The sequence below is a fragment of the Salarias fasciatus genome, chromosome 15, assembly GCF_902148845.1.
Source record: "Salarias fasciatus chromosome 15, fSalaFa1.1, whole genome shotgun sequence".
In the NCBI taxonomy this organism is placed as follows: Eukaryota; Metazoa; Chordata; class Actinopteri; order Blenniiformes; family Blenniidae; genus Salarias; species Salarias fasciatus.
The window spans coordinates 21,415,820-21,443,753 of NC_043759.1; the positions used below are offsets into that span (position 1 = coordinate 21,415,820).

The 27,934-nt window shown below is 45.2% G+C and overlaps 3 protein-coding genes across 5 annotated transcripts; 2 read left to right on the forward strand and 1 right to left on the reverse strand.

Annotated features, from left to right (window-relative positions):
* Nucleotides 1-127: 127 nt before the first annotated feature.
* wdcp (WD repeat and coiled coil containing) lies at nt 128-4,366 on the reverse strand. Of its 2 annotated transcripts, XM_030110845.1 has the most exons (4): nt 4,308-4,366; nt 1,746-3,663; nt 1,388-1,508; nt 128-642 (listed from the first exon to the last, which is right to left on the reverse strand). In XM_030110845.1, exons 2-4 carry the CDS (start codon nt 3,660-3,662, stop codon nt 449-451), a joined length of 2,232 nt encoding a protein of 743 aa, XP_029966705.1. In that variant the 5' UTR covers nt 3,663; nt 4,308-4,366; the 3' UTR covers nt 128-448. The 2 variants fall into 2 exon arrangements, with proteins under 2 accessions (XP_029966705.1, XP_029966706.1); XM_030110846.1 differs by lacking the exon at nt 4,308-4,366 and having other exon boundaries at nt 1,746-3,701.
* Nucleotides 4,367-4,607: 241 nt separating this feature from the next.
* On the forward strand, nt 4,608-11,511 carry fkbp1b (FKBP prolyl isomerase 1B). 2 transcript variants are annotated; one of them, XM_030110464.1, is made up of 4 exons: nt 4,608-4,787; nt 5,475-5,522; nt 10,032-10,144; nt 10,688-11,511. In XM_030110464.1, exons 1-4 carry the CDS (start codon nt 4,751-4,753, stop codon nt 10,814-10,816), a joined length of 327 nt encoding a protein of 108 aa, XP_029966324.1. In that variant the 5' UTR covers nt 4,608-4,750; the 3' UTR covers nt 10,817-11,511. The 2 variants fall into 2 exon arrangements, with proteins under 2 accessions (XP_029966324.1, XP_029966325.1); XM_030110465.1 differs by lacking the exon at nt 5,475-5,522.
* A 1,256-nt stretch (nt 11,512-12,767) lies between these two features.
* mmut (methylmalonyl CoA mutase) lies at nt 12,768-26,532 on the forward strand. Its single transcript, XM_030110396.1, has 13 exons — nt 12,768-12,850; nt 14,069-14,500; nt 15,382-15,749; nt 15,826-15,983; nt 20,064-20,235; nt 20,316-20,564; nt 20,663-20,774; nt 22,025-22,140; nt 23,397-23,512; nt 24,257-24,388; nt 24,490-24,637; nt 25,313-25,480; nt 26,078-26,532. Exons 2-13 carry the CDS (start codon nt 14,107-14,109, stop codon nt 26,204-26,206), a joined length of 2,262 nt encoding a protein of 753 aa, XP_029966256.1. The 5' UTR covers nt 12,768-12,850; nt 14,069-14,106; the 3' UTR covers nt 26,207-26,532.
* Nucleotides 26,533-27,934: the final 1,402 nt, after the last annotated feature.

Consider the following 27,934-nt stretch of genomic DNA (forward strand, 5'->3'; position numbering starts at 1 on the left):
GTCAGCTGTGTTTTTGCAGTTGGGACATTTCAGCCATCCTGAGTCAGATTGAACGAGAGGTAAACAGATTAGTGTGAAGATTTCAATCTAGATATTTCAGAATGAAAGATCTTGATTTATTTTCATACACAGTAAGTCTGAGGAGGACACTCCAAAACATCCTCTGTGCAAACATGTTGAGAACATTTCTAAAGCAGATCCTGCTTTTATAAAAAGACAGAACTTCAAAAACTAAATTCCATTTGGTCAAAAATTAGCACAGAACTCGTTTTTTCAGGTGCAAAGCTTTCCATTTGATATTTAAGCATGTAAACATTACATCCGAATAGGCAGCTCTCTTCAAAACAGTAATTCTTAATATAAAAATAAGGGTGAATCGTAACTGTGGTTCACAGTGTGTTCCTGTCTCTTCTGTGAGTCCGTACACCGAGGTGTGTGTTGTTAGCCACTATGTGGTTGTCTCTGTGGCCGTGCTGGGATTGTGTCCGGGGGAAGGGCTGGACGGACAGGAGTTGTCTGGACTCCCGGGAGCTCGCAGAGTAGTTTTCCGCTTTCCGTTGCGCACGGTGAGCTCCTCCTTGGGTTTGAATGTCAGCGGCACGAAGCCGTCTCCGTCTGCCACCAGCACGATCCACAGCGGTCCTGGAGGAGAAACACAGCGCAGGGCTCCATCAATAAACCAGCTTCCGTTCACCGTCCACAAACCGATGTTTGGAGAAGGTGAAGAAATGTTTTTCAGGTTAGCGCGGCCAATATTTGCTACAACAGCAACAAAACACTTCGCACATTAAATGGTTGTAAGCTGCTTTTGTTTAAAAGCTCATAATCTGGCCTAGGCTTCTAATCACTTCCAATTATAGCGTAGGCACGTTAAGAGAAGAACAATAGTCCAACAAGTTGTTGTTGATAGTGAAGTGGTGATGCAGATATGAGTCTCTTTTTACACATTAAGCACATAAATCGGCCATTTTTTTCTCATTCTTGCACCAGAAAGAAAGGTGTGAATCTAGAATCTCAGCATTTGGGTTTAATCCTGACGTCCAGGTGACCTAAGTGGGGGAAGCCCATCACACGAGGCTGCTGAAAATAATATGTGAGGGGAAGACCAACCTAAGAGGACTACCAACAGTTTCCAAGAAGTGGCTTTAATGAGTTAACTCTGTACATTCTGTCATAATGCTGCTAAGCTCACACGCAGGGGGGGGATTTCACGAAGACGAGTTAAATAAGGCACTGCTTCACAGAGTCCCTGAAGGGTTTAAATAGAATTATGACACACGCAAAAAAACGCACAGCAATAAAAACCTGAAAGCGAGGCAGAGTATAACACGGTTACTTGTGCTAAATTGTCTCTATATTGTTCTCAGAAGGAGTTTCCTGCACATACCATACATCAGTTCCACAATGGTGAGGTTGAAGAGGTCTTGCAGGGCACGCAGGCACAGCTTCCCATCACACAGCAGCACCGGCCTCCGCTCGTCGATGAACACGTTCTCTGATAACTGCTTCTGCACGTGCACAAAACCCATGAAAAAAATAATGAACATAATGAAAAACAGTCCAAGAAGCTGAGCTGGACACCAGTATAAACTGATAAAAACAATTACTTTATTTATTTTAGCTGCTTTGTTATTAATAACAGAAAATGGGGTGCTGATAAAGTGACTAAAATTACCGATGAAATAATCACAATCTACAAAATAATGTTCATTATATTAAGAAAAATGTAGTAATTCCATCTGTACCTGACATGTGACATTGACATACGGGGGCTCAGAGGCACTGGGGTAGACCGTCAGGGCCTTCTTGCCGTTCTGCGTATAATCTCTGATCTCCGTCAGGCACTGCTGCACGTCTGCGAAGCGCGTGAAAAGCCTCTCCATGTTGTGCACGAGCTGCTCCAGCGCTCGCTCCTTGGCCTGGCTGGACGTCTTCTCGGGCATGGGCAGCGTCGGCTCCGTGTGGAGCTTCTCCGACTGGTCGAAGCGAGGCGAGCTGGACCGGCTGGACTCCTTGCTGGCCTGGCCGGCCACCGCCAGGCTGGACATGCGGTTGACGTGATCCATGTCGAAATTCTCCACCGTGATGGACGAGGCACTGGAGTGGGCTCTGTCGGAGGCCCGGTCGGAGAAGTCCACGGAGCTGGCGATGGGACTGGGCTCGCTGCTCCTCACCTCCTCCACCAGCCTGCGTCTGTTCCCGGGAGAAGAAACCACTCCCCGCCCGGGAAGCACCAAGTCCTTTATCCCTCGCTCCCTGTCATCCTTTGACAGGTGCTCCGAGTGCCTCCTAATCCTTGCGCAGAAGTTAGAGGTGACCTCATGGTTGGGAGCAGATGGGGATGGCGTGCTGGGAGTCTCTCCGTCGTACATCAACTCTTTGGCTATGAGACGAAGAATATATTTATCAGTGTTGGAGGATGGGAGGAAGGCCGGGTCGTTGGACTTCTGCCTGCCCACCATCAAAAGCAGCATCTTGTCACTGAGGAAGCAGACTCCTTTAGGTCTTTCATTCTGCTGCAGAGAGATCTGCTGGATGTTGGGCATTGCAGAGGCCGTGATGCAGTACACAAGCACCATGTTGCAGGTGTTTGAAGCCACCGCTACTGTCGAGCCACGTGGATCAAAAGCCACAATGTCAGGGACCAAAATCCCCGGGATGCTGACTTTGCGGGTGGTAGTGACCTTTCGCTCATAAGTAACTAGAATAAGATGCGAGGAGTCTTGGCCAGAGCCTGTCACAGTGTCCCGACGGCGCAGGTGAATGAGGGGGCTGGGGTCCGAGCGCCGGTGCCTGGCCAGGAGATGGGTGAGATCGAGAGGGCCTGCGCTGGGGATGTAAGATCTGTCTGATTCCAGCGATCTTCTTCTTGCATCCATAAGGCTGTCGTCGTCCGACATGACCATATGCGAGCCATGACCTTGCAGCGACTCTGCCTCCGCTGGCAAATCGAAGGCTATGCCAGAGTTTAACCCACATAATTTATCTAGCGGCAGCTCTGTAGCCACAGCGACCTGCGCCTCCCCTGTAGACTCGATGGCACAGATGTACCCTCCAACGTCAAAGATGGGGCAAAAGGAGCACGCCACGAGACTCTTCTGGATGTCATTCCAGATGAAAGAATGAAGACCACTGCCGATCGCCACCACCAATCGCGTGCCATCCTTAGTCCAGCAGGCGCAATGGATAAGTCCGCTGCCTTTGATGTCCGCTTTGATTCTCCTGTTGTCCACCCGGACCGAAAACAGTACGGAGGTGTCCCTCTTAGTCAGCACGGCGAGAACGTCCAGTTTAGGATGCCAGACGCAGCCTTGAGAGAGCAACGGGAAAGGCTCGCTCATCTCGCACGTCTGGGTGCACAGCAGCTTGTTCTGTTCCAGGGTACTGAGCTGCAGCTGCCAGACAGTGACATGCTTCTTGTGCTGAACAGCCAGCAGGGCGGGAGAATCAGGGCAGCACAGCGGCCCCCAGAAGAGCCCGAAAACATGCTCAAACTGCCCGATAACGTTGGTGTCTCCAAACTTCACCTCGCCATTGACGAAATACAGAGCTGTCAGGCAGACCTGCTTGCCGTCCGTCCATGCAATCCCGTGCACAGGGTGGATGGCTTGGTGCAGAGTGTTGAGGCCTGTCCGAAGCAGCTTCGCTTTACCAAGATCCATCCTGGCAGGAAATGAAAAAAGAAAAATCAGGAAAAATATGCCTCAGGAAGCTACCATAGATGACAGGGACATGCACCTGACTTGAATGGGGCTTGGACAGGAGTAGCTATTGCTACCTATGCAGATTAAGAATAGGAAAAGCCTCTCTCGTGTCTCCTTCCAAGTACAAGCTTTAATCCCCCCCCCCCCTGCCTGAGCTGAGGCAGTATAGCTGCTTATGCTGGGTGACCTTAACAAGGCACAGGTCATGGGTGGAACTCAGGGCATTAATAATAGCATGTGTTCAATCACAGCATATAGAACTCCAGAAAAGATGACTATAGGTTTTACTGAATGACTTGACAAATAGAGAACGTTATACCCCCATTATGAGACGTAAACAAAAGAAATCTATTTAAGTTAGATGTTCCAACTAAATATAGATACATTTAGGTTAGAACAGAAGTCTGATGACACAGGAAAGGAAAGGAATTTCATGAGTTTTGATGAGGTTTTATAGTTGCAAGCATGCGTGCTACACAGCATAAAATAACTTTAACAAGTGATGAGTTATTTCAAAATTTCCAATGTATAGCGCGCTCGCTATTATATATTTATCAAGCTAAATGTACACACAAAAAACACAATCGTGCTATTCTTACTTACCTTATAATGCAAAAAACACACTCCGGTCAAAATGTGTTCATATTTCAAATGACCCGGATGCACAACTATATGCCAGCCGCAGTGCATTGTGGGATATGTATGCACTGCGGCTGGTTAGTCGTGGTGCATTCTGGGATTTGTGTACAAGTAACATAACATGAATAAAAAAAAATATTTATTAATTATAAATTTACAGATGGAATTAAATTTGATTCGCACGGCTATGGAGTGAATTAATTTTTATTTTATTAAATGAACCGTGTTGCGGTGGACTGGCGGAGGACGGCGTACGCCCTCTTGCTGCGGCTACGATTCAGCAGTTGGGGTGAATGCATGGTTTCCGCCGTGAAAGCCCGACTTGTGGTCACAAAAGGGTGACACCGGTGCAAGAAAGCGCTTTACAAGCCGCCTGTTTCATAGACAATCTTTGAAGGAGCACAACAATGGGCGTTGAAGTCGAGACAATATCTGCCGGCGACGGTAAGTTGATTTATCCGCTCGTGTGTGTCTCCTGACGGGGTGGAGGTAGCGTTGGTGGTGGTGGTGGTGGTGGTGGTGGTCGGAATTTCCTTTAAAATCCTCGGAATTTCTAATAGATCTGATAAAATGTCGTTGTAATGTATGTATGAACTTCAGAGTTGGAATATGCAAGGGAATTTGTTCGTGCAACTAACATTGCCACAAATATTAGTAATTATTATCCCCGATAACGGTCAATATCTGACTGTATGGTGCATTCCTAGAACTGTCCACACTTTGTGAATGTTACATTGCACACTATTAACGTTTAATCGCCTTAATTCTGGAATGTGCGTACAAAAAATGCAGAGATTTGGCATGGTGCATGGTGAAGTCGAGGTGCTTTTGCATGTTGAAGGCACACACATACTCGGGGGTCGTATCCTGTCAGGTTTCTGCAGGATTATGTTTCATAGTCAAACGCAGTAATAACGTAATTAGTTGCATGTGATACCCCACGAACAAAAAATGATGAATAAATAAATAAATGAATAAATAAAAGAGAGTGGCAGATGCAAATATTATTCTGAAGGAGGGTTTGGCATTCCCTTACCAGACCTAACCAAGTAATTTCTAATAGAGCCTAATTACTCTCACAAGTGTATCCATATGCAACTATAACACATGTGTTTTCTCTCTCTTTCACAGGAAGAACATTTCCAAAGAAAGGCCAAACATGTGTCGTTCATTACATAGGTAAGCACTCTTCTTTTCCCTTATGTCCCCTGTGTGTGAACGTATCTAATGCACACCACCCAGTTACTCTCTGGCTTTTCCAATCTTCATGTGCCTGCAGTTGCCATCCATACACAAACACAGACATTTGTGGTTTTATTATGTCATTTGAGTTCTCAGGCTTCTCGATTGTACACACGCACGCACGCACGCACGCACGCATGCATGCGTCTTTTTCCTGTTTGTGTCTGGTGAGATTGCACAGTTTTAAGGTGGGGCACTGAGGCACCGAGACGTTTGGGAAATAAATTTGGGTTGTTCAGTGCCCCGGGGTTGGCAGTCCAGACAACTAGGTCAGACAGAAAGTAAACAAAGCCCAGTTCGCATGTCACGTTTCGGGTGGTTTTGATGTGGTTATTGCACATACCCAGGTGTTGTTTGTGTTGTAAACTGAATTGATCGGCGTGTAATCCTATTGTGCTTACTCGTGTGTTCATGCCTGTCTTTGTCGGTAAGCCCTGTGATTTCCTCTCCATCCTCAGTGCCATTGTTTGCCACAGCACTAGTGTCTCCTGTTTGGTTTTGATGTGAGAGTTGCAGCTTTGTTTGACTTGCAGACACAGGGCATCTACGGTCAAGGAATGTTGCATTGTATAACTTTTTGGGGCAGAGTAATCACATTTTCCTCTTGGCCTGATTTCTGCCGAGATCAGCCACTGCTGTAATGAATTAGGCTATAATTGGAAATGATATATCTCAGGATGTGAAGCCGCTCTGCTGAGATGCAGCGCACCCGACTGCTGCAGTTTCCTCTTTGTACATATGTGACCACTTGGCATGTGCCAGAGTTGTTCATATTTTTCCTTCTTCACTCAGAGGATTTACTCAAAAGCTGCAGGTGGCTTTGGCACAAAAATAAAAAAAAATCCGGCTTTGAGCAAAGCACAGCTCAGCCTTTGAAATACAAAAACAGCTTGAAATATGCTTTTGTATTAGTGGAAAGTGCATTTGCAATGGGTAGGTAGAGGAGGGGAATGCAGTGATATTGAAAAGTGGAGCTCAATTTAAGTCCATCATGTGAAACACAATCTAGGTTAGCTAAATAATGTCTTTGGTTGCAACTGCAACATCTGCACATCCGTATTATGTGTTAGTTTGTCACTTCATGAGGTTAACCAAGTCCCACATGTTTGTCAAAGAGAGTTTTATTATATTTCACATGATTTGTGGGGATTGAAATGAGGTGATTTCTCAGTCGGGCGTCTGTGCGCCGAGCTGCTGTTTTCCCGACCACAAGTATTTGTATCTTTTAATGCCGAAAGACAAAATGAGCGAAGGCTCTGATAAAGAGATAGCACTGGCGGTGGAGGTTAGGTTTTTGGACCAAAGCTTCTTCAAGTCATTCAGCCGGCTCCTGGGAACCTCCACCCCACCCTGCACTGGTATTAGTTTCCCAGATAGCAAAGACAAACACTAAGAGCAGGGAGGGAGCAATTTTCCAATTCACGTTGGCATTTGAAACCACTCCGTTTCCAGCGTTTAGCATTAGACAGGCTCGCGCTCTCAGAAACTTTCTCACACTCTCTCACGGCTATGCCGTCTTGATCCTCACTTTTTCCCCGGGGATTCTAAACACGCAGACGCACACATGCCGGCGCACAAAGCGACACCGACATGTGTCTGACCCCCCCCTGACTCTGCTGAGAGCCGGGGTTGCCCAAATTAGCAGCGTGGTCACCGCAGCGAAGGAGGAGGTAGCGGCTCCGGCCTCAAAACAGCGGGACTGAATAAATCACTCCCTCACACACGTTCTTGTTTCTGTCAGGTCCGACTGTGAGACGGCTCGCAGCCTGGCAGCTCCATCAGCTGCAATCCTGCGGTGGCAAACTCATTTCTCTCTGTATCAGGCTTTCACTGAAGCGGGGGGGGGGAAATGGAGGCAGATCTGATATCAGTCAATATCAAGACAGCGAGTGTAGCCCATGGGTTTTCCATGACTGGTGGGGTCTGGCGCTCGCCCGCTGTGACAAATGGCATTGTTGGTACGCTTCGACAAGAAGCAAAACCTTTCCGAAAGACCGATGGGATTCGACGTCATGCCTAAATCCGGATGTCATTCCTGACCATGTTTGAGCTCCAGACTGCAGCGTGAAACGTGCTGAAGTCAGAGACCTGACGGTTGTGGACGTGTGACCCCGAAATAGACGAGGCTGAAACCTCAGGAGCTGCTGTGATTGACTGACTGCGGCTGCGGGAACTTCTCCTCCAGCGTCATAAAGTTGATCCAGGGGAGAAAACAGGTGACGTTCGGCGCCTGAATCGCCGCTTATTGAGTTGTCTGGGAGAGCTGACAGGCTTCACGCAGCCTGGATTCTGGGAATGGGCAGAAAAGACGGGACAATGCTGCTACGGCGTGTTACTGCTGCTGCAGGAAGACCCTGCATGTTCCGCACTCCTTATCTTCTTCACAAATGACTGGAGTTTTGCTCGGAGAGTAACTTTTAATCCACTGCTTCAGGGGATTTTCAGGATCTCCCTAATTCCCCTCCTCCTCTCCTTGAGCTACCTGACTGTACAGATGAGTCAAAATGTTAGATTTGTCTCGGTTGCGTCGAGGCGTGTGTGGGCCTGCAGCTGTGAGACACAGCGACACACAAGTCTTGTAGACGGATAGCTTTACACACACTCTCAGTTCATCCACACTTGAGCCGGGGGTGGGGGGGGGGTTGTTGTGTTGGCAGCTATCCTAGTCAGGGGCAAGACGGGATACAGTAAACGAAGTAAAAATAACCCCACCCCTGTGCGGTGCAGTTTCCCCCCCACCCCTTCTTTTGCAGATATAGTCAGCATGCAGCCGAGTCAAAGCCTCTCACTAGAAGAGAGAGAGTCTGGGAGCCAGCCTCAGGAAGGGACAGGCTTTTCTTTATTTTTGCAGAGACCCCACCCATGCTTAGCTGTACAAAGGGCGATAACAGAGCTGTGATACCGGCAGAGGCTTTTGGAGAAGAGGGGAATATACCCACGCTGGAGCCAGGCAGTGGAGCACTACTTAAATGCACAATATAGCTTTTAAAAACCGAACTGCAGCTCATTGTAAACTACTTAGCGAAAGGTTAGGAGCTATTTTGGTTCCTACAAACAAGAAACGGGAGGTATATTCCTCCATTGTGTTGAAAGTGTGTGGCTCAATCACAGTAGGTTCTCACCCACCTTCTTTTTTTTTTTTTAACACACACACTCTTAATGGGCCAAACAGGGCGGCCGTATATTAAAAAAAACAAACACAACATCTCACACATCTCAGCAGCCTCTCAGCCAACACCCTGACCAATCCCAGCAGCCTCTGGTGCAAGGCCCACTTCGTCAAACCTCCCAATTGGCCTCCTTCCTCTGGAAAATGCCAATAATTCTGTGGCGTTGCCAGAAGAAGGGCTCGCGTTTCAGTCATTGTCGTAAGACGTTTTGGCTTTCTACTCCTCAAATGCCTCGAAGCAGGTGGAACTCTGCGCCGGCGGCGTGTGAACCTGATGACTCCACGGTCGGACCACGCCGAGCCCGCCCGCCGATATCTGGGCTACCGGGATTCTTGGAAACGATGGACCCGACTAAGTTTAGGGGGCTGAAAGGCGAGAAGTGGAGTACAGTACTGACATTCATATGACTGGATGAGCAAGACCCCGTAACTAAAGTTGAGTTAACACCAACTTTAAATGCCAAGTATTCACACTTGTGAAATTACAACAGGGAATCGTAAATCAAAGGATGATCACGGGGCAGCCTCCAACACACAAGTGGATGTTTTGGAATTTTATTCTCCATTACACCGTGATTTCAGCTTGTAAGTCATAAAAATGCAGGATCTCAAAGTCTTTCATTAGATTTGATGTTTGATGAGCAAAAAGATTTGATTAAAAAAAGCCTTGATAGGAGTATGGTGATCTATCTGAAGGAAATTAAATGGAATTTGTTTTCTACATGACTACACTGTAGTCATCCTCCACCCTGTTGCAGATTTTGCTGTTGTTTTGTTTCTTTCTTGGCGGTGGAAGAGGTCTTGAAGTTCACGGTTCGTCAGAGTGGCAGAGCGTCGCTCCTTCTTTCCTCGGGACGCTCAGGCGGCTAATGAAGTGGGGGAGTGTTTTCCTGCCCGCTCCTCGTGTTTAACGGCCTCGGTGCTGTTATCATGCCTGAACGCTCGGTCGGCGTTGTGAAGGAGCAGGGTCGGTCCTGCGCCGCGCTGCCTTTGTTGCCCCGTTCTCCCTGTGGTCTAGAAACAGGCAAGCAATGGCCTAGTTAACTTTAAAAATAATCCACTAAACCAGGCCAGTGCTCCCTGATTCACATCCCCTTTGTTCATTTGAGTAATTGAATCAGACCTGGAATAGGAAACTCCACGAGACTGCTCCCTGCTCGTTGGAGCCATTAATTATAAAGAAACCAGCCCTAAAATAGGCAAGTGTTTGGTCTTTTTTTTGTGTGTGTGTGTGTTAGTTTCTCTGAAGTTTGCTAAGTTGGCGTTTGTGTTTGCAGGCATGCTGCAGAATGGGAAAAAGTTTGATTCCTCCCGAGACCGGAACAAGCCCTTCAAGTTCAAAATCGGACGAGCGGAGGTCATCAAGGGCTGGGAGGAAGGAGTAGCACAGGTAAAAAGACCAAATCAACGCTTTTGTTTGAATTATACACCACTTAGACACATTTTTAAGCTTCAAATTGAGAAATGTGACATTTTTTTGGTATGTCCTGCAGTTTTTGTTTACAACTTATAGCATGGGCTATTCACGTTTTTAATTTTGTGACTTTGAATAGTCTCAGCCATTGAAACATCCTTCAAAATATGGGATACCTTCAATTTTTATTGATCAGCTCCCTGTGAGAAAAGCCTGACATGATCGCTGTGGAATGGGGTCGCTGATTGTTATCTCAGTGTCTTTTGACTGGCATACGGTGCAATTTACAGTCGCAGCTTTAATCAGTCGGTGGTTTGGCAGCCACATCTAAGGAAAAACTGTGCTTCGTATTTCTTGTTCAATGAGTAATGAAATAAAAGAAATATTGGCTGCAGTGGTGGCAAAAAAAAAACCATGCAACAAAAAGCATATAGTGTGGATACTATAATAAATGAAAAGGTTACTGAGGTGGTCGTGAACCGATTCAACCATGTTTCTCTTATCTCTTCTCCGCTTCAGATGAGCCTGGGCCAGAGGGCTAAAATCACCTGCACACCAGATATGGCTTATGGAGCGACAGGCCACCCCGGAGTCATCCCTCCCAACGCCACGCTTATTTTTGATGTGGAACTGCTCAAGCTTGAGTAATGCCCTGAAGTCAAAAAAAACAAGAAAGAAAGAAAGGAAAAGAAACAAACAAGGTTGAAGGTTACTGAGGCTGCAGTCGCCACAAGTTGTTACCGCAGGGAGACCATACCCGGCCGCTGCCTCCCACTACCCACCTGCCCATCATTGCCTCCTCTGTTTTTTTTTTATTTCTACGGTTCAGTATTTAAACATATCTTCTGCTGCTGTGTTTCCATTATGTCAGTTGTTCATGCAAGACTTCACACATACACACACAGGTTTCTGTTCGAGATGCTTTCTTTGTTTAAATTTCAAGTCATGTTGTAAATTTTGTTGAACCAAAAGGAAATCTGTTACCTGACAAAAAGCTGTGCCGCGTCGCAATCCTAACATATGCACTGCCTTACGGTCCGAACAACCGAGGAAGGGTCTGTCGTGTTGAAAGTACAATGTTTCTGCTCTGGATATTAACTGGGCATTATCTACCACTGTCTGCATTGCCACTTTGATAAAGGCGCGTCCTGCTGAATGCTCTGAATGATGTTGCTCTGTTTAGTATATTTTATAACCCTTCATGAACATTTACTGCAAGTGTACTCTTATCAAATAATCAAGCCCAGTCCCAATACTGTACTGAAGTCCACGAGAGCCATTGGAACTACAGAAGGGTTTACCGACCAACTCCTGAATAAAAATGGCATGTACTGTGTTGAGAAGCCTGTGTCTTGTGTGGAATTTTTGAGTGAGCAGTGAAGTGATGTGTCGGTCACAAACATTTTCTCTCTCTTTCTTTTATTTATGTATATTTTTTATTGTTCAAGCAGCTTGTCATCAGTCAACTGTGAATAAACCCTGAGCAGGAGTGGGGCTAAATAAGCGCTGATGAGGAATCGGAAAAAATAGTTGCAAATGATTTCAAAAACTTTTTTTTTTTTTTTTTTTTTACATTTTAAAAACTTTATTTTTCAAACAAACTAATTCTACTTATTAAGATGTTCCACATTAGCTCATCCTCTTCCTCGGATGTCGTGGACAGTCACATTAAGGTGTTCTGTGGAGCTGATGAGGATCAAGGGTTTTTGCTCTGGGAGCCACAGTGGTGACATGTCAGTGGGAATCAAACCCGGAAACTCCTGATCCCAATTCCACTTTTCCAGGCATTATTGTCAGTAATATTCTCCCAGGTCACCGCTCCTCAAACCAGACAATCGCTGTTGTCTGTGCTTGCAATACCAACGTTTTACCACCAGATGGCGCTTGAGCTCCGTGGTCCAAAGAAAGGAGTCCAGCTCCAACTTTTTTTTTTTTTTGTTCTGGCATTTTCAAATGAAACAAAAAAAACAAACAAAACAACTCACATTCGTTCGAAAAACAGTTAATTTTTAACGTGACCAATGTGACGATAGAGAAAACACTGTGCATTGCCTCCAATTTACACAATTACCACTCTTTGGCACTGACTGTTCGATGATAAACCTGCATGCTGTGTTTTCTCCATCTCCACTTTAGTCACGTTAGAAATTAACTGTTTTCCCAGTGTGTTGTGAGATAACTTTCTGATATGGTTTGAGTTTCCATGAAAGCATGTTTGATAACGATGGAAAAAAGGAAGTGTGGACCAGACTATATTTGCCCATAATGCAAACAAGGTGAACTAAATAAAGTAATTCATCAGGGAACCAGGATTCCCATCACGCAACAGTCAGGTGATAGATTGGGTTTTTGGGCTAGTGGCGCCCCCTCGTGGTAGCATAAAGAGAGGAACGTGAGCCAAGCGAACCAACGCTACAAATAAATATAAATCACTATAAACACAAATGTTTGTGTTGCATAAGACGATTTTAGGTTGATGCAAACGCATATCAGAAGTTGACAAATGTAGCTGCAGTTTTTGGTTTGTGTCGCAGAGATCAACGATCCAGACTGTTTACATCCGGGTCCTGGGTCAAAGTTGACAGTGATGGTTCTCACATGTGATTGGCTGACGGTCACTGTTATGAAACCCCATTGGACAGACCGACACACGCCTTTTATCCACCGACAGAGCACAACAAGGTCAGAAATCTTAACCTAAATTATATAAAAGCACTCAATGTGGGGTAAACGCGGCTTTAAAACGTGTCAAGTTGCCAGATTCTTTTTCCGCTTCTTCCAAATGGCTGTTGCCGGATAACGTGCTAATGGCTAGCTCAGGCATGCTAAGCAGCAGGTGAAAGTTAGCACACAAAGTTCAGTGTTTTTACATTTCAGCTCAACAAAAATGCACATTTAATGTTCTCTGTAAGGATGTACTCTCATTCAGTGTGCGTCAAGTGAAGATATATGTGCTTCATTGTTTTTCTTGACCTTGTCCAGCCAACTCGAGGCTAAAATCTTACTGACATATTTTCGTTCTGCCAACATGGAAGTCAGTCTGTTTCAAAGTGCCTGTTCACCTGCAAAGCAGTCTGTATCTACAGCATCCCTTTTGTGTCGTCACGTTATCAAATAGTTTTTGTAAAGCTCTGCTTTTAATCTTTCAGTAGCTGTTGCTTGGTTAATTATGCATAAACGTGTCCCAACAAGGATCAGACAAATGTAGATACTGTTATTACTTGTGTTTGTTTTCTCTTCTATTATCTGTATTGTTTTTTGGTTTACGTTTATTTTTATTGTTTGTTTTAATTCAACGACAAAACGAGCCTGTGGTGATTTGGGTTGATTATAAGTTGTTTCAGAAGCGTTTTAATGATCCCCTAAAACATTTTATCACTGGGGGCAACATCCATCTATCTGCTATACTGCTTTATCCTGTTCAGGATTGCAGGGTGATGGAGCAAGTCCCAGTCAACTACGGGTGAAGACAGAGTACAGTTTGACAGTTCACCAGTCCATGATAGGACATAGGCAGTTCATCTGAAATGCATATTTCTGGACTGTGGGAGGAAACCAGAATACCTGGAGGACACACATACACACATGGGGAGAACAGAGAGAGCACTAATCTCTGCACCACCTGGGTGTTAGAGACACATACAAATAAACTCGGGGCAGGGTCATTAGGCATTAAGCTCATTTTGGTGAAAGGTTAAGTTGTCAAAGACAGCAGTTCAGTGAAATAAAAGTTATGTGGGTCATTTTGTTCTTTATTTTTGAACCTTGAGAAATGTCTTCTCCATATATTCAAAACTGAATCACACATTTCATATGTATGTGTCTTGAAGAGACCTTGAAAACACAATCCTGCTCCCATTTCTGTGCTCTGTTGATCAATTATTTTACCTCTGCTTGCAGGTTATCCATGTGTGTCTGACTGCGTCAACGATTAAACAATGCTGACTGCACAGAGGGCATGTGCAGCACTGGCTGCCCGCCGCCTGCTCAGAGCTTCAGCCTCCTCGTCACACGCACGCTCTCTGATCCACACCTCAGTTCCCTGCCAGGACCAGGCTGAGCTCCATGCCGAATGGGCCAGCCTGGCAAAGAAGCAGCTGAAGGGGAAGGACCCCGAGGATCTGATCTGGCGCACACCCGAAGGACTCAATATCAAGCCCGTGTACACACAAGCAGACTCGCTGGGCCGCGCTGATGAGTTGCCAGGAGTGTTTCCTTACACTAGAGGGCCCTATCCTACCATGTACACTTACAGACCCTGGACTATCAGGCAGTATGCTGGCTTCAGCACAGTGGAGGAGAGCAACAAGTTTTATAAAGACAACATTAAAGGTATTAGACGGTTTGGACCGTTTTTTACGTCCAGTTTATGTGGTTTTATATGTTTAATTCACAGCGTTATCGATGTATTTCTATTAGCAAGTCACCAGTGTCTCTCTGACCTGGCAGTTTCATCAAAGACTATTCACATACTTATTCTGAGAGACTGAAGATTGAGAGAGAAAGAATGTGAGATAGCATTCTAATAAAACTTACGTCTAAATGCCAGATATATGTCAGAGACTACATTTCACATGACACCGTATGCATTCACAGCTTTATTAAAAAGGCATTAAGCATTAAGGCGTTTCTCAGTCATATACGTATATCATACTGCTTTTGTGTAAATCTGTAGGAACTTAATTCGCTTAAAGACGTTTAACCTTTAAAAAGACCGCCGAGGCTGACGAGGGATAAACATTAAATCGTCATGTAATCCCTGAAACAATGCCGTTGATCTTTGCCTGACGATCACAGTGAAATGCCATTTTTATTTTTAGCTAAACTGATTGTGCTTAAATGGGTATTTGAGATTGAAGTTAGTTTTTTCCTTTGTTCAAAAAGTGGTCAAATCATTTAGTAATTAGAAAAATAAGTACTTGTATTGGAGCTCGGTGTTGGTGTTGATTGCAAGTAGCCAAAGGTTAGAACTCGTAGTGGTATTGGTGCCTTCCTCACAGAAACTGTAGCCAATAATAATTGTGTTCTGTTTAGCCCGAGGTTAGAAACTGCTCTGACTTAGGTAGAGTTTTAGCTCTTTGCTAAGATTTCCTTGGATCTTTTCCACGATGATCACTACTGTTACTGTGATAATGACTGCCTGCATATCTTTTTCTTCTTCACTCTTGCATCTCATAATTTATTCCACTCTCTCTTCTGTTCACTCCTGTCAGCGGGCCAGCAGGGCCTCTCAGTGGCCTTTGACCTCCCGACACACCGAGGTTACGACTCAGACAACCCCAGAGTCCACGGAGATGTCGGCATGGCCGGCGTGGCCATCGACACGGTTGAGGACATGAAGATGCTCTTCGATGGAATCCCCCTGGAGAAGATGTCCGTTTCCATGACGATGAATGGAGCGGTGATCCCCGTGCTGGCGATGTTTATTGTCACCGGGGAGGAGCAGGGAGTGCCTAAAGCCAAACTAACCGGTACGATCCAAAATGATATCCTGAAGGAGTTCATGGTACGCAACACTTACATCTTCCCTCCGGAGCCGTCCATGCACGCCATCGCTGACATCTTCGCCTATACCTCCAAGGTTTGTGATTGAGGTGCACACAACATGAACCATCGGTTATGATTTAATTGACTTCCTGACACGATCCCGTTCACAGCACATGCCCAAGTTCAACTCCATATCGATCAGTGGCTACCATCTTCAGGAGGCCGGAGCCGATGCTATCTTGGAAGTCGCCTACACCATCGCCAACGGCCTGGAGTACTGCCGCACGGGCCTGAAGGCAGGATTAACCATCGACGAGTTCGCTCCAAGGTACGAAACTGTCAGATGTTAGGAAATAAAGTTTTAAACTACAGTTAGTTTGAATATAATTAACCTTGCAATTCTTCAAAATAGTCAGTAGAAATGCAAGCAGTGGTCCAGTGTTGATTTATATCTAGCTATTGTTTCCGTTGTGGAAAAGTAGGATGAGCAAGTCCAACTGTGGAGTGTTCTTTATACAATTCAATCAAATCTAAGGTTGATGAAATGTGAAACTTTTTAATTTATTTATTTATTCCATTTGATCTCCAGAAATCAAATAAAATCTTAAAGCAAATTTCAGTGACCATTATGGTATTTGTGAAACAGGAGAGAGGGATAAATGTAGAAAGATTGGAATAGAGTAAAATTGCAAGTGCGGCGTCAAAGAAAACAAACAGAAAATCCATTGGCACGTTTTGGTCGGACTGAGCAGATCCCCGGGTCCTGGCCTTTCGGTGGTGACTCTAAATTGCCCGTCGGTGTGAATGTAGTTGTCTGTCTCTGTGATTGACTGCTGACCCGTCCAGTGCGTTCGCCTCTTTCACCTTCTTCATATTCACCTGGGATCCTCTGCAGCCCTGAGCAGGATAAAGTAGCATAAAAGATGGATGGATGTCTCGCTTGCTATAATAATAAGTGTGTTGTGATGTAAATCTTTCCCCTTTGTTTTAGCGAGCAAGTGCTTCAACCTTGTAAAACATATTTTGAGTGATTTTTGTAGCTCTCAACCCAGACAATACAATCCTGTTTTCTGCAAACACTACAGGGCTTCTGTGAGAGTAGATTCAGAACAGAGGTATTGACAAGAAAATTTCATGTTGTCTGAAAGCTGAAAGCAATCTGGAGCGGCATTGTAACTTTTGAAATCATGTTGGATGTGAAGCAGCTTCTGGTTATTTGTGTTTTTGCCTTTAATGTTAGAAATTAAGAGGAAAAAAAAATCAATCTGTGTAAATATGTTCGAGCTTGAAACTTTCTGGATGGGCGAGAAAAAGTTCTCTCAACTCTGAGCAAAATACAGGCGTGACTGTGAAAACGAGAAGCGCCCAGACGCGATCGCTCAGTCTGTCAGCTTGTGGTCATACATCACCTCGCTGTGGCCGCTACTTCCAATTTGTACTTGTGGTGAAGAAGACCGAAACAAAAAGAAAAGGGAGGAAGCTCCTGTGGCAGAGAATCACTGCCTTAGCCAGTTCGAACATTGATCTTTGGAGTCATTAATTTAGCATTTTATTATACTTGGTTATTAAATATTGTGAAAATGAGGGTGGAACATCATTGGAAAAAAAAAAAAGATCAATTATAATTTATTCTCATTTTGTACGATCTCCTGGGTGTAAGTCTGCAATAGATCAAATAGATGACTGATCTTTTTATTTTGCTTGTATTCAAACTATTTTCAACAATCATAGGTTTAATCACTAGATTTTTATCAACATGTGGAAATAGGGTGTCTGATAATAGTTTGCAAATAATCTTTTGAGTTTTGTTCAGTGTAACGCAAAAGGGAGCAGCAGTTGGAGATCTATCAGATCAGATGCATGCAGGAAAGTTTCCGTCATACAACGAGCAACTCGGAGAATGAGCTTTACTGTGATCCACATCAGTAGTTTAGAAATTAGACCGGAGCCCGCTGTTCTGCTAAATGACGGAGCGTGTCATAAAATGGACGTGTTCAATTATTCAGCCATCAGGGAGCGATAATATATCTGATCTGGGTCTCACAATCCCGTCCTGCTGGGAGGCTTCGCAAATTGAGTCAGCTTCATCTTTGATCGGGTGGACGAGGAAAAGACAGACCGTGTCCGACTCCTGCTCTGGGACTCTGCGGGGGGGAGGGAATAAAAAGAAATCCGAGCAGGTTAGTTCTGCGGACTCGGTTACCATGGTGACCCACATGAAGTTTAAGTTAAGTTTCTCTCTGAGATACAAATCGGGGTAAACAAACTTCATCAATGCCTGTTTTCCTGAAACATAAATCTGCTGAGACGCCTGCATCTCGGCATCCATCAGTAAACAGGAGTCCCTGACAAAATCAGATGCAACGCAACTTTTATTTTCTCTTACAAATAGCAGATAATATTTCATGTTTTTCCTCTGAAGGACATATTGACTGCTTATCTGAGAGCAGAAGAAGCAGAAGTCATTCAATCCCCATCAAAGTTGGTATTTTACATAATGCCTCATACAATCAAGAAAAGTTTTATACGTCACTCTTCCACGGGGATTAAGTGTTTGATTACTACATTGAACTGGTAAACATATATCTTCCCCTATATTTGTTAACGCAACAGATGGCGAAGACTGAATCAACATTAAATGGAAGCCAGACGGAAAGGCATCCATACAAATCCAAACATAATTAGAGGCATTATGGAAACGCATATCATTAAACACAACCTTCGACAATGTGATCGGAAGCACGACGTGTTGTATAAGTTCCTTTCTTGAGTGAACAAAGTTGGTTGTTCCGTCATTGGAATAGTCAACACTTCATGGTTTGGATGCGATTTATTTTCTTTCTGTATAATCATGGTGATACAGAAATCTTTTTCTGTACAAGGTATGGAATGGGCGACAATCTGCTCTTTTAACTGAGCTGCAGCGAGCAGCGTGTGTCCAAAGCGCGCACGGTCAAGGCTTCGTCCGTACCGAAGGTCCAGGTTACAGCAGCAGCATCGCCCGTCCCCCGTTTCCTGTCACTTCCTTTCATTGCGTCGTTCCTATAACAGCCGCGTTACACGAGCGTTGGAAGCGTTGGAGCGTCTTCGGGGTCTATTTCTGAGTAATGGCTTCAGAGGCGTCGCTCTGAATCACCGTCCAGGTGTCACTCCGGTGTTTTCTGTCCAAACCTTTCTTTACAGCCGATTGATCAAATGCGTTCTTCGCCCACTCTCCGGTCTCACTCTTGGACGTTTAATGGTGACATTTTTCATCCATTGAGAGATTTTTTTTCTTTGCTTTTGTGTTTGGCTCTTATTGTTCTATCATGTTTTTTTTTTTTTTTTTTTTTTTTTTTTAAGCAAGAAAGACAGACACCCAGAAAGGATGGATGGACATGAGTCTTTCATTTGCGATGAAGATAAAGAATAGAGACATTTTAGATGATTCGCTGCACAGCGGGCATGCGGCTATCATATAATTACAGCATTTTTCTGCTTTCAGAAAGGGCATTGATGCCGATTATCCTGTTATATCTTAGCCGATAGCTTCAGCTCGTGACGGCGTTACATACTGGGCAGCTCATTTATTTAGAAAGCCATGTCACGAGCAAGAAAGCGAGGATTTACGACTATCATAATTATCATATTAAGCAGTTCAAAGAAATAAATAAATCACTCTTTCACAACTTTCTTTGTCCCAAATGAGTTTCACTGCGTCTATTTCCCACATGCATACAAACAACAATCGTTATCTAAATAAAGGAAATATAAGAAGCCATATACGAAAGGCAGATAAATAGCAATGGAAACAATATAAAATGGGTCTGTGTTCTCAGTGAGATAAGCTATATATTGCATGTTTTTGTCCTAATTTTTGTTATTTAGTGAAAACCAGTGTATTTCCATCACATGCAGGGATCCGCTGACGTGTTGCCATAGCTAGCTTATTGCTGTAGTTGCTGTTACGGGGTTCATAAATGCCATATTCAGACAGATATGTCAGTTAAAACGATTTGAACATTGATTTCTAATAGGTCAGCCATCATCAGTAGCCCGGACTATTACAGCAGGCTCGAAACCAAGGAGTTCATTTCATCACAAGGGGGAGACCAAAAATCCAAAACTTCACAGGTTGGAGGACGTAAAGGAGTGTTAGCTGGACGGACACAGAGAGATGAACGCTGAAGCACTGATGTACAGCAGAAGCGACGAGAAGAGCACATTACATAGCAAAGCCACCCAGTGATTACACTCGGGCGGCGGGGAAAGACAGGGCGGGGAGCAATCAAGTCAACAATCAACAATCAAACATGTGGAGGGGAGCCTGGAATGAGAGAAAAACATGAGACAGAACATGAACCCTGAAATTCAACATCTTAAATAATAATCTTTTTGTGAGTTTGTCTGATTGTGTGTTTCTTCTCAGGTTGTCGTTCTTCTGGGGAATCGGGATGAATTTCTACATGGAGATTGCCAAGCTGAGAGCGGCCAGGAGATTATGGGCCACTCTCATTCAGGAGAACTTCCAGCCCAAAAACGCCAAGTCCCTCCTCCTGCGCACGCACTGCCAGACCTCCGGCTGGTCTCTCACTGAACAAGTACGCGAAAATCACTCAAAGCTCCGGCAATTCCCGCGCCAAACTGTTCATGACTAACGACGCCGTGGCGTTACCCGCAGGATCCGTACAACAACGTGGTCCGCACGGTGATCGAAGCCATGGCGGCCGTGTTCGGCGGCACCCAGTCGCTGCACACCAACTCCTTCGACGAAGCCCTGGGCCTGCCCACCGTGAAGAGCGCCCGCATCGCCAGGAACACGCAGATCATCATCCAGGAGGAGTCGGGCATCCCCAAGGTGGCCGACCCCTGGGGGGGGTCGCACATGATGGAGGCGCTCACCGACGACGTCTATAATAAAGCTCTGACGGTGGGTCCTGCAGCAGCCACGCCGTTTTACCTGACTGCAAAATCGGCACCGCATCCGACACTCACATGTTCTCTTTACGTCTGTTTCTTGTCTCTCAGTTCATTAAAGACATCGAGGAGATGGGCGGCATGGCCAAGGCGGTGTCAGAGGGAATTCCAAAACTTCGTATTGAGGAATGCGCTGCACGGAGACAGGCCCGTATTGACTCAGGTACTGGAGCAACCTGCGACGAAGCTCTCATTAACTGGAACACACCACAGTCCAACATCTTTTTATCTTCTTTCCTGCCGTCTAACTTCTCCTACAACTGTTGCAATATAATCATTTACATCTTATGTGCTTTATAATTTAAATTCAGAGGTCAGTATGGCTCTGTTTTACCTGAAATATTGAATATTGAGCTTTATGTGTTTGACATCTCTGCTTTAAGTGAAGGATGGGGTTTGCGCTTGTTTATATAACACACACACACACACACACACACACACACACACACACACACACACACACACACACACTAACAGGCAGCCTTGAATCGACCAAATCCTCCCAGTGCGATTGTTCCCACACAGACGGTGGCGAGCGTCATTTGGGAGACGGGCTTATTCCATTCGACAGGACCGTCAAATGAAAAGCGCCTCGCGGCAGATCGACATCAAACCGAGTCCAGCGTTCCGTGTCTCTCCGCCCGTCAATCGCAGACTTTATATATTTACAGCTTTTTCTTTGTCCGCGTGTGAAATTTACTTTTGGTCACATCGTATGAAGTGTCATGAAGATGAGCATCACAGACTGAGCAGATTTGCTCCATAATCTCTCTGATGCCTGCTCTCATTGTTATTCATTGGCTTTCTGTATTACCCAGGCTGCTCGTCCCTGCTGACAGCCCCCCCCCCCCCCACTTGATGGACCTTGAATTCTGATAGACCACGGCGTGTTGGGAGCTAATATTTAGTTTTCCTACCATCTGCTCCAGCAGTAAGATTGTAGGATTTGAAGAATTATGAGCTTAAGTCTCCTTTGTAAGGTTTTTTTTTTTTTAAGTTTGTACTGAACGCTTGGTTGATTATTTCCAACAACAGAACATGACACAGATGATAGGATGTGCTGCTATGATTTAAAGGTGGAAAAAAAAAAAAACTACTCTTTTCTTGAGATTTATTCAGAGATCTGTTGAGATTTGTCTGTGATATTCACTGTAAGCTTTTCATTCTGATCTTATTTCCCAGTGCGTTCTCAGTGCGGCACTTGCCACTAATTGACTTCTTGACAGCATCTGTCCTTTTTTTTTTTTTTTTTTTTTTTTTTGTCTTTCAAATCGAAACGTTCCTTGTTTTGCTCCCTCTGAAGGATTTTCAAAGCCCGGTGCAGAAGATGACCTTCGTGATAAGGTCAAGGTTGACTATTTCCGGTGTCAACCGGTGGGCTTAATGATGTGTCTTTTTCTTCATGCTCTTCAGGATCAGAAGTCATTGTTGGAGTGAACAAGTACCGTCTGGAGAAAGAGGAGAGCGTGGAGGTGCTGGCCATAGATAACACCGTCGTGCGTCAGAAACAGATTGAAAAGCTGAAAAAGGTCAGTGTTGTGGCGGAAAGATAAATGTTGTGGTCGAGCGGCAGGAAAGCCAGTGCAGGTCTCAGCTTCAAACAACAGAAACTCACATTTAAAAAAAAAAAAAAAATAGATGTTCAACATTTGATTTAGTATTGACTTTAAAAAAAAGTAAATATATTTTTTGCTGTCGAGAGAGAATTTTGATTAAATCTGCTTTTTTGAAGATCTTTTCTTTTGTGTAACACATGTCAAATCAACACCACTTTTCAATATATTCACTCCAGTGACAGCTCAGTCCGTCAGTAAAGGCAAAAGCAAATCAGAAATAGATTTTATATTCACACGTTTATTTCCTCATTTTTTTAAAGAGATTTATATTTTATTGTAGCACTTCCATGTGACGGCGCCTGCAGCTCTGAGGAATAACTGAAGCGAGCTGACAGGGAGTCTGTCGTGGACCTGCTGTCGCCCGCTGAATGCCTCGGCGTAGCTGCTTTCAGAGCTCGGTCGACGGCGATAGAATGCCATTTCTTTTTTGAGAGCGCCTGTTGAGACGAGTGCTTCGGCGCCGTGTAACCACAGCTGAACACACTTTGCTGTAATTTGCTGTAATCGTCTGTGAAGACTGTCAGTCAATCAGGTCGCGGCACACCTCAAGAGAAGGTGACTGACTGCTCTCGAAGACGCTGTCGTGCATTACTGTTTTAACTCACGCCGGCATGAACACCGTGAATCCAGCCAGATTGCAGTTTTTCATCAATAAACCCAACGTGCATGTCGAAGCAAATCCTTTGACAGGGATAAGATTCAAACGCGAAATGACTGGAGGCCAGATTCTGATATAGCCTGAGGAACGGGCTTCATTAGCCTGTCAGGCTCTCGTAGTCCGACGACGCAGACCTCCAGTGTATCCCATGAGTTTGTGCAACACGGAGGGACAGCTCTGAACAGGAAGAGGATGTGAACGAGGACCGAGGAGAGATCCTCGCAGCATTCGGCCGTTGTTGACGGGCTGACAGCTGTAACGAGTTTGCTGGATGACGAGCGCCTGGCACCTTTTTTCATTGTTATTTTTTTTTGCAAGTACAGAGAATCCCATTGAAAAATACCTTGTCAGATACAGTGACAGGTGACTCCTCTTATAAAAGGGAATCCTGGGTTTGTTGTGATTTTCACGATCTTTCAACATCTGGCAGCTCTTTAATATTACCGTCCTCACAACACAGTTTAAAGCAAATTCTGCTGGTTTCCTGTTTTGTCGCCTTGTATCGCTTTAGGTGAGGGAGAGCCGTGACCCGGAGACTGCGAAGAAGTGCCTGGCGGCCATCGAGGAGTGCGCCCGCACCAGGGAGGGCAATCTCCTGGCCCTGGCGGTGGAGGCCGCTCGAGCCAGGTGCAGCGTCCTTCACGCATTTACCCGATGATGATACGATGAACCTGTAGGGGAAACGCCTGCACGGGCACAGATCTGATTCTGACTGGTGTGAAGCAGTGTTTCGGACGCAGCTCGCCGAGGAAGTCTTAATTCTGTACTTTGTGCAGTCGACTGCTTGATTCCTGGAGATGGTATTGATGTAGGTCACATGTGAGATTAAGTCTTTCTGGTGTTGTCATATAGACTCTACGTTCAGTTTTTGAATCCCCTCCACACACACACACACACACACACACACACACACACCGAGAGCAGATTTGTTTCCCCCCCTCCACTGAGTTGTGTGCAGCGCTGTGTGAAGAATCCACATGCTGATCGCAGACCATCTGCCCAGAGGCACGAGCAAAGCCTGGCTGGGAATACTTAACATCACAACTTTATACATTCCAGCCTTTGCTGTTCGTTGCCTCTCTTCATATAGCCTGTCCTCTTCCCTATGAGCACGACTGACTCCCGAGTTTTACATCTCTGCTGTTATTGATTTCAAAGTCGTATGTAAGTTGCTGCTTGATTACCCTCCCCGCCAGAGCTCTGTTGTGGGAAAGATGACGCGCTCCTTTATTCTTGCAGATAATTGCGTACAATGAAAAGAAAACGTGAGATCCGGGTTATACGAAAAAGGAGGGAATTAGCATTTAGATGATGAGAGTGAGACGCCTGATTTATTACCTGGCCTTATCTGTGATGACATCCTGCTTCCAGATGCTCGGTGGGTGAAATAACCGACGCCATGAAGACGGTGTTTGGGGAGCACAAGGCCAGCACCCGGATGGTGAGCGGCGCTTATCGCAGCGAGTTCGGAGAGCATGAGGAGATCGCGATGGCCCTCAACAGGTAGAAACGGAAACAATCGGCATTACGATCTCCGTCCTTGATTGCGTTTCCCGGTGAGCCCGGCTGAGACGTTTCTCCTCCCCTTCCAATCCGAATGGTAGAGTCGCAGACTTCAAGACGCACGAGGGCAGAAATCCTCGACTGCTGGTGGCCAAAATGGGGCAGGACGGCCACGACAGGGGAGCCAAAGTCATCGCCACCGGGTTTGCCGACCTGGGCTTCGACGTGGACATCGGACCGCTGTTCCAGGTCGGTGCCACTCGGAGGAATCCCAGCTCTCATCGAGTTGTTACCACGTCCTGATGAGATACTGCGTGTCTTCCGCTGACCTTTCAGTTGAATCTAGAAGATCTGGCAACATGCTCCATCCAATTATTAGCTGGTCAGAGGCTTTTAAAATCAGCCCTGGAGGTATTATCTCCAACGTCAAGGAGAAAAGCCTCAAGCACCAGATGTCAGGCTGGTTGGAAGAATTTCTTGACCCGGGGTCACGTAATGTGAATCACAGCCCGCGGCAGCATTTAAACAAATGAGGAAATCACAATAAATCAGAAAACCTGCTGCTATTTTAACCACTCTGGTGAAAGTAAATATTCAGACCAACCTAGAAATCCTTTAAAAACTAAGAACTTAAGAACCCCAAACCCCCTTGCTGCAAGAGAAGCACAAAGCCATTTCTGCATGCGAGCTCCAGAGGAGTCCTGTCTGCAGCCCAGTTGTACGTAATCAATATTTTCTGCAGGCATCAAATCATGAAGCAGGCAATTAAAGTGAGCCCGCTTCATAAGTGAAAGGTCTCGGTCCGCACCTGACCGGGATTCCGTCCAGTCTTCGCCCGGCAGCTTATCGATTATCTGAAGGACCTCGGCTCCGCGCGCCCCATCCTTACCCTGCCGCTTCCTGTGTGCGTCTCGGCCCACCCAGACCCCCCTGGAGGTGGCCCAGCAGGCGGTGGACGCGGACGTCCACTGCGTCGGGGTCAGCACGCTGGCGGCGGGACACAAGACGCTGGTCCCCGAGCTCATCAAGGAGCTGCGCAAGCTGAACCGGCCGGATATCCTCGTCATCTGCGGAGGCGTCATCCCACCACAGGTGAACCCGCACGACAAAGCAGACTCCGTTTAATCCAGTTTATGTGCAACAATTATCATGATAAAAAGAAGTGTTTTTTTTTTTTTGTTTGTTTTGTTTTAATTTCTTGGAAGGAGCGTCTGACACAGCTGTGCTGTTTAGATGCGGCGCAGCAGGGCGGTGGGCTTTAGAGACAATGTGTGAAAAAAGGGAAAACACAACATTTAATTGCTTGAGTGCAAATCATTTAACGCTGATTAAAGTTTATTCCTGTGTGTGAGGAACGAGACAGCAGATGCTTGATTTCTGAATCCCCTGCAGGGTCACCTCGGGACTTTTTTTTTTTTTTCTTTTTTTTTAAATGCTGTGCAGAATCGTGTGACAAGCAAGCGCACATCTGTTTACATGTGAACAGACTGTCATAATCCTGGGCCCGTTTCATTATCGCTCGGTGTGTTTTCATGCTGAGAATTCTGTTTTCCTTCTTTCTGTCTGTCGTTTGTTTGGAAAACATTTTTATCATTTACCTTCGGGGACGCTTTTATTAATTGAACAGTCACTTCTCCGTGCATGCATTAGTTTTCTGAGTGTGAGTGGAGCTGATCTGTGTTTGCGCAGGACTACGAGTTCCTGTACCAGAGCGGCGTGTGCGCCATCTTCGGCCCTGGAACCAGGATCCCAAACGCCGCCGTCGAGGTGATCGACAACATCGAGAAGAGCCTGGAAAACCAGCGGCAGGCCATGTGAACGCAGGGAAAACTAGAACTGTAACAAGTCAGAGTCCACACTTCTGCACGGGATCTGCTGGAACGATGGTGATGAATCGACTGTCCATCTGATTGAACTTCACTTACTAATCCTTCATTTGGTTTTTATTGCATCAACTGTCAGATGAAGTCCTGTAAATAACCCACCAATAACAGAATATACAAATCTGCGATTCTATTTCAACACTTCTGACATAAATACTGCAAGAAAGTCATCAACCTCACTGTTTGTGCTCAGATTGAGATTAGTTTGTTCCAGCATATTATTTTTCCACACAATAAACCTGGTCTGAGTGTCTTTTCTCATGTCGGCGTGTGTTTCGCAGTTGTCTGAAGTGTTTGTTGTCACGACCCTGACCGTGCCTTTAATTATTGACAACATTATCATGCTGATTATGGACTGCTGTTTTGACGTCCTGCTCATCCACGTAATCTAAAAGCAACCGGCCTTTGTTCAAGGAAAACGCAAAGAAGCGTTGTTAAAACCTATGAACTCTGTAGGACAAATCATTCTGGGTTGTAATGTTCAGGTTTTTTTTCTGTTTCTTCTTGTGCTAGTCCAACAGATTTTATAGATAAACCTGTCAAACGAATGTACAAACACTGGCTTTGGTTCTTTTGTTCGGCTCTTCCATCTCTCCCGGCAGCACAGTCGCAACATGTCACGTTTTCAGGTCGCACTGGAGTTTATTGAGTCAAAGCATCAGCCAATCAATAAATTTTGCAGTATATCCCAACCAAAACACTTAAGAAGTTCCTGTTAATGATTGATTAGAGCTGATTAATACCGGTTGTGTTTCGTTTACTTCAGCTCTGGTCTTTTCTGGAGGATTTAAGTTCGGAATGCGGCGACACACACAGAGGTGCGATGAAAGGATGTTTGAGGAGAGCTGTGATTTAATGGAAAGTGAAGGAAGAGACACCGCAGAGCTCCGAGATGAGAAGTTTGTGTGTGAAGAGGCTTTTTTTCTGCGTGACGTCCGTCTGAATACGCTCAACCTGCAGCTTCAGGGCCGCGTTGAGTCATTCAGGATCAGATCTGCTCCACAGTGGCTGTTAGAAGGAATTCTGAACAACGCAAACTAGAAAAGTACATCGATGTTTACATTACGCTTTCGGTTATATGGTTTGTATTTTGAAAAAGTTCAATTATTCAGACCTGTCAAGATTAAAACAATCATTCATGTTCCACAACAAAGACCCAGATTTACATGTTGCAGCACACTGAAATGCAGTCCCTCCAGTTTTGTCCACAGTTGGGATTTATTTCACAAACAAGAGGAAAGAAGTGTTATTTACATAGAAATTGTGCTTCTTTTTTTTTTTTTTTTTTTTTTTCATTTTTGTTCATCATCCACAAACCACCAATCAGACTGTCCAATCAGATTTCTGTCTGGCGGTATCCTCAAGCTTGTTATTGTCGGTTCAAACGACAGCCAGACGTGAAATAAAACACAACACTTCCAGTATCTGAAGGGGAAATTATGCTTTCTCTCCTGAAACTCAGTGCAAACACATTTCCTCGAAAATAGAGAGAGACTGTTGTCTCAGAAATATTCACAGGTGACTTTTAATTGAGGTAAACTTAGTTTTTTTTTTTTTCTTTGCTAGGAAAAGAAAGGTTTCAGTCGTGGTTATATGTACAGCCTTTGGTTGGTAGAGTTCTGAGGTTCCGTGCGTCTTCTCGGCCCCGGTCGCTGGCGGAAAC

Excerpts from the sequence above, each read along its gene's own strand:
- wdcp (XM_030110845.1), bottom strand. The coding sequence starts at position 3,662 with ATGGATCTTGGTAAAGCGAAGCTGCTTCGGACAGGCCTCAACACTCTG. Across the intron at positions 1,509-1,745 it reads ATGTCAATGTCACATGTCAG|AAGCAGTTATCAGAGAACGT; the intron begins GTACAGATGGAA and ends GTGCACGTGCAG. Across the intron at positions 643-1,387 it reads CATTGTGGAACTGATGTATG|GACCGCTGTGGATCGTGCTG; the intron begins GTATGTGCAGGA and ends TTTCTCCTCCAG.
- fkbp1b (XM_030110464.1), top strand. The coding sequence starts at position 4,751 with ATGGGCGTTGAAGTCGAGACAATATCTGCCGGCGACG. Across the intron at positions 5,523-10,031 it reads ATGTGTCGTTCATTACATAG|GCATGCTGCAGAATGGGAAA; the intron begins GTAAGCACTCTT and ends TTGTGTTTGCAG. Across the intron at positions 10,145-10,687 it reads GGGAGGAAGGAGTAGCACAG|ATGAGCCTGGGCCAGAGGGC; the intron begins GTAAAAAGACCA and ends TCTCCGCTTCAG.
- mmut (XM_030110396.1), top strand. The coding sequence starts at position 14,107 with ATGCTGACTGCACAGAGGGCATGTGCAGCACTGGCTGCCCGCCGCCTG. Across the intron at positions 14,501-15,381 it reads TTATAAAGACAACATTAAAG|CGGGCCAGCAGGGCCTCTCA; the intron begins GTATTAGACGGT and ends CACTCCTGTCAG. Across the intron at positions 24,638-25,312 it reads ACATCGGACCGCTGTTCCAG|ACCCCCCTGGAGGTGGCCCA; the intron begins GTCGGTGCCACT and ends CGGCCCACCCAG.